This window comes from Rhinolophus sinicus, chromosome 1 (genome assembly GCF_057876585.1).
Source record: "Rhinolophus sinicus isolate RSI-liver-muscle chromosome 1, RSI-T2T, whole genome shotgun sequence".
Lineage (NCBI taxonomy): Eukaryota > Metazoa > Chordata > Mammalia > Chiroptera > Rhinolophidae > Rhinolophus > Rhinolophus sinicus.
The window spans coordinates 100,642,016-100,656,076 of record NC_142501.1 but is presented as its reverse complement, the minus strand read 5'-3'; the positions used below and the strand labels follow the sequence as shown (position 1 = coordinate 100,656,076).

Genomic DNA, 14,061 nt, shown 5'->3' with positions numbered 1-14,061 from the left:
AACTCCTAGAAGATAGAACAGGAGGAAACCTAGCTGACTTTGGTATTGGTGATAACTCTTTAGATATGACACCACAGGCACGATCCACAAAAGAAAGAATCGATAGACTGGCCTTCATTCAAGTTAACAGTTTCTGCTCTGTAAAAAACACTGTCAAGAGAGCGAAAAGAGAGACCACAGGCTGGGAGAAATATTCCAGAATGTCTTTTCATTCATTTTGTTGTTTTTGAAGTTAAGATCTAAACTAGAAAAATTCAGGTTCCAGAAATTCTCAGAAAATAACCGTCTTCACTATAAGCTACTGAGAAAGGCTCTAGTTCAGTCACACCAGATGTGCAGGCTGATTCTGCCACACTGGCCTGCAGGTGACAGAAGAGGACTGAAAGACTGTGTCCACGGTAGCAAAACAAAACCGCAGCTTCCACTGAGCCAGTTGTGGGCATTCCCTCGTGCTTACCACTGCCCTCGGAGCTGCCTGCCTCCAAGAACCAGGGTCCCAGGGGGAGAGGACATGCTGTCTTAGCTCTCACAGGCCCTTGGAAACAGACGGCCACAGGACCCGTGTCCTGGAGACGTTTGGTTTGTTCTCAGACCCCAAGTGTATAGTTCTCAGAAGGTTATTTTAAGAATAATATGGTATGTCTCCAGTGTAAGAAACAACACATGCCAACTGTCAGTGTTTTATCATTTAGACATGTTTGTTGTAATGTTATTTGATCTCTTGAATACCCTTACTATAAAGGGATCTTTAATGACCTAAATTAATATCCCAAGGACAAATTTCAGATGATTAAGCCCTTTGAGAAGATAACAGAAAAGGTCAGTGTTTGCTGTCTTTCCTTTTGACAAACATAAATGAAACTTTGGGATGGAAAATAAAGAAAAATGGAAAGTTGCCCCCAAACACCCTGAAGAATACTTTTCCTTCTAAGGGCCATGTTTAAAGTAGATTTTGTGAGCCAGCTTAATTTCCTTACATTTTTTAAACCAGTTGGATTCTATTGTAAACAGTCTTGAAATTTTTAATGTGAGGTTGGTTTTGTTCAAGAAGAATTGGCTTTAGTATCATAACATAGCCATTGTGCTGTTTTATCTATGAGTTTTTTGTCCCTAGAAGATCCTTTTTACTGTATTATTCTTAGAAAGTGATCTGTTGGGATCATTCTGAAGAATTGAGTTACAGAGTTCATGTGCCGAGTTCCCTTTCATTCATTTCCTCTGCATGTCAGTTTTCTACAGCAATGGGCAGGCACGCCTTCCCAGACTGCCGCTGAGTGGTCGAGGGTCTGTGTCTCTGTCACACGCTGAGTCTGCACGTGGACTCTGAGTAGCCGTGGCCCAGTGACACCATTACAGAGACGGGCAGAGAGTTTGCTGACTCCAGTCTAAACTTCCAAGCATTTTACCAAAATCCAGCCACGTGTTTCCTGCTGTGGAAAAGAGCCCAGTTTGTTAAGTGTCAGCTTGAGAGAAACCTCCGTGTCACAGCTCAGATGACTGGGGCGTGTGCTCAACACAGTAGTAACCCTGGGTCACAATTCCTAGGGTTCTTTTGTTCAAGGATGTTTCCACACACACGCTTTTGTTTGGTACTTGGACGTCCCTCAGAGCAGAGTTGCCGGTAATGCCCTGTCGCTCATGGACGATGGACATCTCGGGGCCCCGGGCAGCCTGTCCTCAGCCTCACTGACCCCCGTCTCCCACGGGCATCTCGGGGCCCCGGGTGGCCTGTCCTCAGCCTTGCTCACCCTGTCTCCCCTGCAGTGTGTACTCTGGGCACCAGTCCATCCTCATCCCACCGTCGGAACTGGAAACCAACCCTGCCTTGTGGCTGCTTGCCGTCAGTCAGTACAAAGTCCGCGATACGTTTTGTTCCTATTCAGTGATGGAGCTCTGCACCAAGGGGCTGGGCTCGCAGACAGAGTCCCTCAAGGTAAGCGCCATCACCCGCCCCGTAGGGGCCTGGGGGCGCTTCGAGTGTCCGAGGCCACGGAGGGGCTGCTGAAGCGAAAACAGCCATCACAATAGTCGAGGGCTACCCCGCTGTCCCCTGAAGCTTGCAGGTTGTTTGCTGTGAACCCGGTCACAGCGGGAGTGTGTCCCCTGCTCACACAAGCACGGTATCTCATTCCCTCTCTCGACACGAGTGGCCCTACATTGCTTTTCTGTTTGTTGCTGAATTCTCCAGCACAGTTAATTTCATTCTGACACTGGTTTTGAAGTCACACGTTTGAATTCAGACACTCACTTTTGTTTTCTCTGAAGACTGATTTGTAGGTCTGGGTCCTCACCGAAATTCATTTTTGCAATTAAGTGAACAGTGGTTTGATGTTTTAATATATAATTATCATTATCTGACAATAATATCATCTCCCTTCATTTAAACCAAGGACACTGGGATGGACATATTTTTCAGGTAAATTAAGTCGCTTCTTATCCAAGTAACTAGGAGGGAATAATCACACGGCCTGCTGTGGTTTATATTCCAAGCACTTTTCACTATCACAGCCCAGATAAGTGGGTGCTGTGTGCACAGATCACATCCACATGTGTCGTGGGCGCCGTGTGCACAGATCACATGTGTGTGCACATACAGACGGCAAAGGGATGCATTTGTCTCTCCTGAACTTTGTTTCCCATTTCACACCTAGTGTATTAAGCTTGAACCGGGAATTAAAATGCAAGATAACTTTGATATTAAGTTACATAAATAAATGTATAATTACCTGAAGTTACATATTTATACAGGGAAATAAATTAATAAAACATAACTGTTACTCATGTTCACCTGAACACGTTGCAAAATGATTGTGTACATTTGGAACAGTGATATCATAAGTGACTCATTTCACCTTTGCCACCGCTCTCTGAAATAGAAACCATTGTCTTCCTTTTTAAAATGAGGCAACTTAAGTTACAGAGAACTTAGCACTCTTCGAAGTTCTTGCATTTCATAAACTTTGGGGCTCAGTTTTGAGTCTCTGGCTCCAGGTCCAGCACCCCAAACCATCTGGCTGCATTGCCTCCCAAACATACACCTGTGCAAAGCACTGTGTCACCCAGATTTTACCGTTTCCTGTGTGACTGTGTGGATATCAAATCCTGTCTATGCACTAAATTCCAGTGTTAAAGATTTCTTGAATTGTGCTTCCTTCCTCAGTTCAGGAGCCCTTGCCAGTTGTCCCTGTACCAAGGCCACCTTGCAGGTGCTTGAAGGACCGAGTGGGTCTGCCTGTGGCCGTTAGAGTCAGCACCACGTTCCACTCCCCTCAGGTTTAACCACAATTCTCAGCACACAGGGCGTGCCAGCTGTCACCACAGAGTGTGTTTTACTCCCTTGAATTCCTCCTCCTCTGTGTTTTGCCATTCTGCTCAGTTGACTGAATTTGGGGCAGAACTGAGGTACACTTAGTCGTGTGCGTCCCTTAGAAGCCTATGCCCTTGGTTACAAAAGTTATCTGTGACCTTTGAAGTCTCATGGGGCATAAAAGGAGAGCTGCCTTTTGGTTGTCCATCCTGTATTAAAATGGGTCTTGTCATTCTCTCCAGTGTGTGCTCCTGTGTCCGTGTCTGCAGGCATGCGTACAAATGCTTCCTTTCTCCCGCAAAGCCCGGCCTTTATTTTGCTCCGAACCCTCATTCTCAGGGTTGCTTCTGCTGTTATTTAAAATATGTTTGTCCCAGCGCCCTGACCACCTAGGAATGTGTGGTTGACTGGCTGATTTTTTTTGCCCAGATATCCTGGAAGGTTTCAGTGGAAGCACAGAGCCTGGAGATGGGTATCTGTGTGGACTAGGCTGTATGACGGGTCTGGTTGAGGAGGTCACACACCCAGGCTCTTGCACAGCTAACCTCTTACCGCTCTTGTCCCCAGGCGCGAGGACTGGACTTGTCCCGCGTGCGGACGTGTGTGGTGGTCGCTGAGGAGCGGCCTCGAATAGCACTTACCCAGTCCTTCTCGAAGCTGTTCAAGGATCTGGGCCTCCACCCGCGGGCCGTCAGCACCTCGTTCGGCTGCCGCGTGAACCTGGCGATTTGCTTACAGGTGAGTGTTGTTGACGCCCATAGTGCTGGCGGGAGAGTGGCTCTGGTGACAGAAGCACACACGCTCCAGCCCAGCCCGCTCCCTGGCTGACGCTCAGCTACGTTGAGAAGATACCTTGTAATCAAGCATGTGACTGGCCCTGTTTCTTTCTTCCTTTCTTTTATTCTGTATTTGTCAGTAAACCACCTTTCATAGCAGTTATCCTGTCCTGAACATTTTAATTTTTGTAACAGGGAGAGCTGTTTTTCAAAGATTAGATACAAATGTTTCGTCATGGCAAGAAATCCCGTCTCTTGCAGTGCTTGTTCTCTGTGTGACAGAGACTTCTGGAGGAAGGCTCAGTATTTGAGGCAGGTTTGGGAATTTGCTGCTGTGACAACTTAGAAATAACTATGGCTGTGTTTCTATGGCGCAGATGCCTGGCATCCCCCATGGCTGAAAGTGCTTGTCTTCTTTCCCCGTTCTCTAGCCTGCTTCTGAGTCTCCCCACCGCTCCCCGCTTTCTGAGCTGACACGAGACCCAGTCCGTGGCGAGCACTGTGGCGCTCTGCCCAGGGCCCTTCCTCCAGCCTCACCTTCGAACACGGCAGGTGCACAAGTCATCCCGCTCCCCGCCCCCCACTGTGACCCATCTGTGACCCCACCAGGATACATATGATGGAGTTCTTGCTGTCACTGACCGTTTCCTCGTAACCCACGAGATGGACAGTGAACGTACACATAAGTTTGTCAGTAAATGAATAAAGTGTTCTTAGTAAAAGTGAGCAGCGTGATAGGGGAAGGAGGGGCATGAACACATGGGAGGCGACTGTGGGAGGGGCCCTCGGAAGGCCTCTTGACGTGACGTCCCCGCCAGGTGTCCTGTGAAGTGGAGGGACTGCAGAATTTGGGTGATGGTGGCAGCAAGTATGAAGCCTTGAGGCCAGTCACTGAAACGTACGCTTTCTGTTCATTTTTGCAAAATGTGAAATCTGTGACGGTGGTACCATGCAAACAGAGCGAATGTAGCCCAGGTACTGAGGGCAGACAGCCCGTGTGTCCTGCTCCCTGCTGTATTTCTACAGGCCTGACAGAGAATAAATGCTTAGAAAGGCTTGTTAAATGTTTTAACTAAAGCTGAATTGTTGTGACTGTTTAGACAACAAGGGAAATAACCTGAAAGTTTTGGAATTTTTTTATAGGCTGAATTTCCTTTTTTTTTTCTGCTCTGTTTTTTTTTTAATAAAAGAATATTCATTTTAGAAAACAAAACCAGAAAGTACATATTTGACAATAAGTAAATAACAACACCCATAACTCCACCTTCCCAGAATCACCATTAAAAGCACAGAGAGCCAGGGTGTCCCAGACCCTGTACCTGAATCTTTAAAGCCCTGAACGTTTTACTGTCTTCCCCTGGAAGCATCGCAGTGACCACTGTGTGTGAAGTAGGTCAGAGGGCACGTTTGCTTTCATGGATTCGTTGTTTTTTGATGACGCTGTTTTCTCAGTTGATTGTCTGTGACCCTTACTCAGCAGGGTCCCGGTTTTTCTCCAGGCATCTAGAGGAGGGCAGTCCTGTTATAGCAGAGGCGTCTGGTCCATTAAGGGACCCCACTGTCTAGATGAGGGAGGGGGCCGTGTCCGAGTGTCCAAGCCCTGCAGTTCACAAGCTGTGGTGTCCGGGAGTGTTTGCAGAACCCAGTCCCGCTTCCTCAAGAGTCTCCTGGTCTTTGGGAAAGATGACGGTTGTTGTGGCTGAGAATCAGACGTGTCTGACATGTGAGGTTTAAAGTTAGATAGTTAGGGGTTGGTTTTTACTTTGCAAGAATAGTCTTCATTGATGGCATCCCGAACCTTTCACAATCCAGCCTCAAGCTGCTCTGTCCCCACTTTACGTTTTTATAGTGAATGACATTGTCTGCCTTCATGCTGTCACTTCCTGGCCTAGCAAGTCCCACCACTCTGGGCCTCAAACGGGCCACCCCCATCTCCATGGGGCAGAGGCAGCTCTCTGACCCCCAGGGGTGTTCTTCTTGTGAGTTTGTCCCTTCCACCACTTCATGCTTCTACCATATTTCGTTGTCACGCACATAACTGTCCCGTCCCCTGTGCTCGGGACAGTTGTGTTGGAGAGCCAGTGCCTCCCATGGTCACACAGTCCCTTCCAGATGTGAACCCCTGTTACACTACACTCGATCCCCACCTGTCGTGTGAGTGACGTCCTCATCCACAAGGAGCCACACTGGGAATCGCCATCAAATGCGAGTCCACGGTGTCGTCATGACCAAGTCTTCCTTCCAAGTAAAGCTCAGTGCCAGCAGCATCCGCGTCTCAGACCTCAGGTCAGGGCGCCCTGGAAAAAGAGGCATTTACCCTCAAGACAGACAAAACCGGGGCCGGCCCTGTGGCTCAGGCGGTTAGAGCTCCGTGATCCTAACTCTAAAGGCTGCCGGTTCGATTCCCACATGGGCCAGTGGGCTCTCAACCACAATGTTGCCGGTTTGAGTCCCGCAAGGGATGGTGGGCAGCGTCCCCTGCAACTAAGATTGAACATGGCACCTTGAACAGAGCTGCCACTGAGCTCCCGGATGGCTCAGTTGGTTGGAGCACGTCCTCTCAACCACAAGGTTGCCAGTTCAACTCCCGCAAGGGATGGTGGGCTGCGCCCCCTGCAACTAGCAATGGCAACTGGACCTGGAGCTGAGCTGCGCCCTCCACAACTAAGACTGAAAGGACAACAACTTCACTTGGGGGAAAAAAAAAAGACAAAACTACCAACGGACCGCGCCCGGTGGACCCCGTGCCCCCAGGCAGCATGTATGTAGCTGGCTCTCCTCTCGCTCAGGAGGGCAGCCCAGAGCCTTTGTGAGTGCCAGTTCTGTTTGTGGCTGAGTGACCGTGTGAAGCAGTCCCTCTTATAGCTGTGTGCAGAGTAGTCTGGCTTCGGTTTTCAGCTGTTTCCTTTCCTCTGACATCTTAAATCAGACCTGCTGTTTCCATGTGACCGAAATCGAGTGGTTCAAAAGCCACATATGTGTCCGGTGTGTGGTGGGACATTCTGGGAGCAGTGTCACGGGCTGTGCTGCCTGCTCCATAACACCTGCTCTCATGTGAAACCCTGGTATTTTAATGTAAGCGAAATCATGAGCACTGATGAGTACATCATTGTCAGGTACACAAATTGGCAAATATAAAACCTTGAATGAGACAATTCCAAATATAGAAAAATAAAACTTGAGACAGTAATTTCTGCGAAGCTACTGTCTCAATTCTTTCACCTTAGAAACTGGTGACTTGTTTTACGCCTTTAATCATTTTGAGGCAGGAATTGTCACATTAATTATTTTGCCATTGTCCCTTTGAGTGCCATGTTGTGGCACCATGGCAAAGGAACGGACTCATAAAAAGTGTGGATGACTTTGACTTTACATGACCTGTTGGTATATTTTAGACTCTGCAGAAGAAGGGAACGTACGAGTATAAGCCATTTGGTATATGCAGAAATGACATTTCCCAGAATCCTTAGCTGTTAAAAATGACTTGGATGACCATGGGGTTTTGAAAATTGATTTGGGGAACGTACAGAGGGATAGTGGATGGGGGGAGGGGGGTTCACACAGTGTGAGGGATATAAATGATAAACGTCTAAGTTTTGCTTTGTCTTGTGCACCTGAAACTAATTAAAAAAAATGACTTGAATTTAAAACAATTTTGATTGGTTGAGTTTATGACCAAGGTGAACCTTAGAAAGATCAAATTAATGACTTCTCAGTTTAATCAGCTCTAACATAAATTTCCCGTGGTATTCTTAAGTCTGTCAGGTGCTTATTAACCTCTGCTGAAGAAGACATTGCCTGCGGCCACAATTACTGCACTCAGAGTGTGAGCCGAGAGGACTTTGGTCCTGTTAGACTTAGAAAATCACTTCAGTGAAACAGAAAAGTGAGTATCCTCCTTGCCAGCAGAAGGAGGGGAAAATGAGGTCTCCTGTTGTCCAAAGGAGACCTCCGTTTTCGCTTTATTGGGAAAAAGCTTCGCAGCCACCTCACACAGAGACTTTGATCTTACATAACAAAATAATGATTAATTTATCTGAGAGATGAGCTTTATTTTGAATAGCTGTGTGAATTACATCAACAGTAACAGTCATCTTGAAGCTCAGACAGTGGAAGAGAAAGATGGCCACTCTGGTGACACGAGGAGAGAGCACAGGGCACAGTCACACACTTCACACTTTGGCATGTCCAGTGCGCTTGGCCCGGGCGTCCCCACACAGAACGGACAGTGTCGGCTCTGCCATCTGAACGTGTGGGACAGTGGGTGTGAGGGGCCGTCCAGCCGACGTGGAGCCACCCGCTACACAGGCATACGTTCGCTCTGGTTTGGGTTCTCTCCTCTTGTCACGCACACACGTGATTCCTTGTCAGTCATAGAATGTTTTCCATCTGTGCCTTGAACCAAACAAGCACAGAAACATCTGAGCTTCTCCTTTGTTATTTATCTTCGGCAGCCGCAGAAACGGATGTGCTTTCGCGGAAGTTTTTGGGTCGGCAGTCCCCGAACGCAAGCCATCAATGTCAGTTTTTCTTGAAGGGAATGAGAAGGTTTTGGGACAAACAGTTTTGGGACAACTGAAGATGAAATTAAGTAACCTCAATTCCTTCCTCATAAAATACACAAAAAAGAAACCTGGATGGATCACAGACCTAAGTCTATACTAAAACTTCCAGAGTAAAGCTTCTAGAAGAAAGTATCATAGAATATCTTTGTGACTTCTGGATATACAAAGTTCTCTTAGGACTAACAAGAAGCACTAACCATAAAAGAAAAACATGATTCACTGGACTTCACTGAAGTTAAAATTAATTTTAATCAACATATTTAAGAAGATTAATAAGAAAATTACAGACTGGGGAAATATATTCGTAATAATATATCAGGAATATATTAGAAACTACAAATCAACAATAGAAAACCTAATAAAAAATGGACAAAAGGCTTGAGTGGACACGTCGCAAAGAAGGTATTGACAAATAAGTGCGTGATATGGTGCCCAGGTCATCTTTCATCAGGAAAATATGCATTTAAGCTACGTGGCGTGCTGGCTTCAGCCTGTGCAAGGGGGACCCACACCTGCTAGTGGTCCTCATTTTGTATAATTCCCAAAGGCCCTTTGTGGGTCAGCTGCAAGGACAGGACACGAGTCAGGGCTCAGCATGCAGTGCCCTATGCTGAAGCTGTGATTTTCACTAGAAAAGAATCACGTGTTCATTCCGTTTGTCACCGTGATGATTTGGGGAGTGATGCCAGCTTCTTAGGAAGTTCATTGCATTTCAGCCCCATGAACAGCAAGCGTGTCTGGAAGTGTGCTGGGAAATTACGTCCACAAACATTTATGTGAGAAGCTTTACAGCAGCTTTTTCATGGCAGCCCCATATTGGGAGTAAGGCAGATGGTCAGTGGCCACAGGACAAAGGTGGTGATGACACATACAGTGGACACCTGTCAGAACTTAAAGGGATGAGTAGCCACTTGATGGACTCTAAGGGTGGTGTTCTCAGTGACCGCAGCCGACACAGAGGAACGCACAGCATGCTGCACCATTCACATGAAGCCGAGGCCAGGTTGGACTAACCTTCACGTGGTGTGAGCAGCGGAAAGTCAGAGTCTTGGGGAATACCGTCGGTTGACCCAGTTTTATGTGCTATTTGGGGTGGTGTCCCATGGTGTGTACATTTGTCAAAGTTCACCTAGCCAGACACGTGAGATCTGTGCCTTTCACTGTTAGACCTCGATCAAAATACTGTTCCTGCGTGGCTCCGCTAGGACGGCCAGAGAACACGGCCCAGTGCCTTGCAGGTGGGACACTGTGTGGCGCTCAGCTGCCGACGTGGGCCCGTGGTGAGCACCCATCACCCACACCTGCAGGGACTGCCCCCCATGACCTCCCTGGCCCCTCAAATACCCAGCACAGCAGATGTGCCCAGTGTCAGGCACTTGTGTCTGTTTTACACGTTTCTACTGAGAACATCTGCATGAACTCAAGGAGGTGTGTGCTGATCCTGGGTCATCCTAATACTACAGCGTGCGAGTCAACTGCCACTCGGCTGAAGCGGTATCGTGTCTGTGCTGGGCTTTGTGTGCTGTGTGCTGTACGTCTGCACATCTACAGCTGAGCTTTAAATGTGACTGTTCAGGAAGTACTTAGCCCCACCTGAAGCGCTACTTCTCCACCAATGAGAAAAACAATGTCAGTACAATCATGTTATGTGTCCACACGTAAGACATTTTTTTCACCACTGGACTTAAGGTTAATCCTCTCTTCTGGTTAATATAATTTGCAGTTTCAGTTTCTCTTCATTTCTGATCAGTTTGGGTTAGAATGAGTAACTTCACTTTCCTGCTAGTTGTTTCTGCAACTATTTGATGGTCTTTAAGAATTCAGGGACATTTCTGTGCATGAAGGATCTTACTCAAGGAGATTTCACTTGTGTTCCATGGCAGAGGGCGGATTTGGTTAAGCATGTGCTCCTAACACGTCTTGCTGTCTCAGATTCTTGAACCTTTGGGTTTTGAAATCTGGAAACAGCTGCATAAGAATTGTCCTCTGTGACCCGTACTGAGGCAGCGTGCGGTTTCATTCCAGATGCTGTGTTGTGTCTCCCCACCCATCAGGGTTAGGAAATGAGTTCCCATTCAGGTTTTTTCAGATACTACCCTGGAGCCCCTATAACAAAGTTTAAAATTTAAAATAATTTGGAGAGAACACTGACTTACTTTTGTTCCAGTTAACGTTCGGGATTTGTGGAATCATGAAGAAAACCCTTCAAACCATTGCATTCAGCTTGAAGAGATGCAGTGAAAGTCCGGAGCGCCTCCGACATGCACACCTCGCAGCCCTGCTCCATCTCACGCCCAGCCTCAGTGTCCCAGAGATAAGGAACACAGTTACCATGGAGGGGGGCATCACTTCCATCTGGGACCACTGGTTTTTTTATAGACTCGCCTCCACGTTAACTGGTAGTGGTTGTTCAGTCTGGCTTTGTCAAGTTAAGACTCCTGTTTTACTGCTGCTGTTGTCACCTCTGGAGTCCCCTGGTAGTGTGAGGGTAGGGAGAGGGGCTTGGCGAGGCCATGTGCACAAGTGACTGCAACCGTTCAGGTGCCCGTGGGACAACTTCTATGTCTGGGAATGTGTGGGAAAGACACGTTAAGTCACCTGGGAAAACATATTGTATCAGGGAGATTGCTTTCTAGAGCTTTCCCGCCAGGCCAGTGTAGGTAGTTGAATAGGGATGGAGGTGCGTACGAAAGCCACGGAGCACGAGGCGGAAATGAAGGAGGTGTCTCTGGGGCAGCAGCCGTGAGGGTGCTGAGCTACGTGTGTCGGAGCCCGACGTCCCCTCCCCCCATGCTGCATGCGGCCTCTGGTCTCCTCCTTGTACCTAATCTGGTGTGAGGAGGAGTGGACCCCGAGCTTAGCTAGAAAGCCTCCAGGTTCCCTGTAACAGGAAACTTGGAACTGTTTCAGTGAGGGACATTCACCCTCATAATTCATGTTCCCCACTGCGCACAGGAAAGAAAAGCCGTTTCAAGAGGAGCCACCGTAAAATTAAACTACCCAGTGACCTTACATGTTAGAAAAATCTCTCAGGTCTGTGTGTCCGCGGCCAGTCATCTATTACTCGCTTCTGTTGCTCTGTGGATATGTTGACATCTTTTTAAGATTTTTTTAGCATTTAGTGGTATAGTGATTGAGTTTAATGATTTCCATATTTGACATTGTCTTTGATCTTCTTTGTACTTTGTTCCCTGCTTGTTGCATTGTCCTCCCCCCCCCCCCCTTCCTCTTATTCGTCCCATTTTTAATTGTTGGGTTGTTTTGTCTCTGTCTTTTGTGTGTTGTCTGTTCTTGGTTTCTGTCGGGCTGGTGTTCTCTCTTCTTGTCCCCACCTCCTGCTGCTGTAGCCCCACAGGCTGTGGAAGCTGGCCAAGCAGGTAGGGACCTCTTTCCCCCCCACCACCACTGACCTGTCAGCTCCCAGCGGTGGGACAGGCTGGGACCTGAGTGCAGGGATCGACTGGGGCTTCCAGACCCTGTGTCGAGGGCACTGACGCCCCGAGTGCCGTCACTTCTGCGAGCACTGCACTTCCTGATTGTACAGGATTGGCGGTTTCTTCACCTGTTTGGGACTCTCTCCATCTTACCTTGTTTTCCACTCTGGGTGGCCTGTTTTCTGATTTGTTTATTTGTCGATCAGTCTTCTGGTTTTGCGTTTCTTTCGCATTACTCAGAACGTGGAACCCCTCCTCCACTCGGTGCCAGCCTGTAACAGCCGCACCGTGCAGCCGCAGGTCAGACAGGACATCTCTGCATTGTATTGTGGCGGCCGTGTGCTCCTCTGTAACAGTGGGCAGGTGCTGGTCACCAGGATTACTCAGTAGCACAGTATGTCTTAATGACGGCGACTTCATTTGTGTCTTTTTCTTATATTTAAACGTGCCTTTGGTCCAAGATTCTCTCCTAAAGAGCTTTAGTGTAGTTCTTCAAATAAATTCTGAAGTGCTCCCTTATTTTTTGGCCACTTTGTTTGAAGTTCCATCTTTTTCTACTCATTGTATTGCATTGCCTTCCCAAGAAATGTACGTAGAGTTTTGGTTTGTATTGTAGCCGTAATGTCAATCAGAGCTCACTGGTCAGAAGTCGACTCAGCATGTGCTTTGAAGGGACTCATGGTGCAGGATGAGATTTCTGGGCCCCTGGGTTCAGTGAGAAGACAGATGGCTCAGACCACAGAGTGCCGCTGACTGACGAGCGGTGCACACACCTCCCTGACCCCTATCTCCAACAAAAATAACCTCTCTCGGCTGGAGGAAAACAAAGACACAAGTAAAACCTGAAGGAACAAGATAATTATCTTTTATCTCTTCTTTCTTAGCCTGTCATATGTCCCTTTTAATATCTTGAGCTCTAGGTATTTGGGGATGCCTGCAGTAAAATTTCTCAGCAAATGAAGCTTCATATCCATGACAGCTGCTTTTGCCCAGCAAACGTGGTCTCAGCAGAGTCAGCCTTGTTGTGTGTGGCAAGACATGTGGCATGCCTCCTTCCTTTCTTATTTTTATAAACGAGATTGACAGCCATGCCGTGTGAGAGCCTAGTATATAACCCCAATGAGTTCCTCTAGGAATGTAGGTTAGCAAACTGAAGGTTAGCGGAGAGGTGTGGTTTCGGTGTGTTTAGGTTTGTTCAGTTTCACGTTTCACCACAGAGATGCTCACTGGCCAGTAGGCAGCAGACCCAGACTCCTCCCACCCACACGTGACCTAACCACACTGTTATCTTACTTACAGGGGACCTCGGGACCTGACCCAACCACCGTCTATGTTGACATGAGAGCCCTGAGACATGACAGGTATGACACACTGTGATGTTCCCTTGGGGGCCGGCCATTCCCATTCCCTGGGAGTGGAGTGGTGGGACTGGCTAAGTCACACTCCCGCCAACTCTGTTTCGTTCACAGACCTCGCTAGGCCAAGCGAATTTTCGTTTGAGATGCAAATGAAAATTGTCACCACAGCCAGGTGCCACCAGAGTCACTTTTTCTAAGTTTCATGGGAGCACTTGGCTCTTTTCCTCGGCCATTTCAGGGAAGTGCCTCATAAAATATCAACACATTTCTTTACAAGAGTTGAAATTTTTTGTCCAGGTGTTTCCATGAAAAAGAAAAGCACAAGCCCGGTTGCCTTCCTTTGCAACTTCCTAAGCCGCCCTGAGCGAAAATTAAGGTGTTGGGGGCTGTTTGTGAGCCCCTGAGGCACGGGAGGGGTGCAGTGGGAGCGAGAAGACAGCCTGAACCAGCAGGAGCTGTCAAAAGGCTTGAGGGGGAGGAGAGAATTGTACATTTCTCTCTAGACTTTCCCCATCAGCTCGTTTTTGTTTGGGAATTATGCAGCTGTCTGTTCAATCACTGCTTATACGACATGACTGATGGTGGCAGCGGGTCCCAGTATGGGTGTCTTCTGTCGTAAAT

The 14,061-nt window shown here is 47.7% G+C and overlaps 1 protein-coding gene across 6 annotated transcripts in view; it reads left to right on the top strand.

Moving 5' to 3' along the window:
* The window catches only part of DIP2C (DIP2 acetate--CoA ligase C (putative)), a 343,900-nt gene that overhangs the window by 307,537 nt on the left and 22,302 nt on the right, over positions 1-14,061 (top strand). For 3 of the 6 annotated variants that reach the window (XM_088802036.1, XM_088802038.1, XM_088802041.1), the window contains 3 exons: positions 1,765-1,933; positions 3,875-4,045; positions 13,382-13,443. In XM_088802036.1, the coding sequence (XP_088658162.1) occupies positions 1,765-1,933; positions 3,875-4,045; positions 13,382-13,443 (402 nt within the window). Of the gene's footprint in view, positions 1-1,764; positions 1,934-3,874; positions 4,046-7,840; positions 8,484-8,537; positions 10,288-10,815; positions 11,986-13,381; positions 13,444-14,061 lie in introns of those variants that run through there. The other 3 variants (XM_088802040.1, XM_088802047.1, XM_088802042.1) reach the window with 3 other exon arrangements.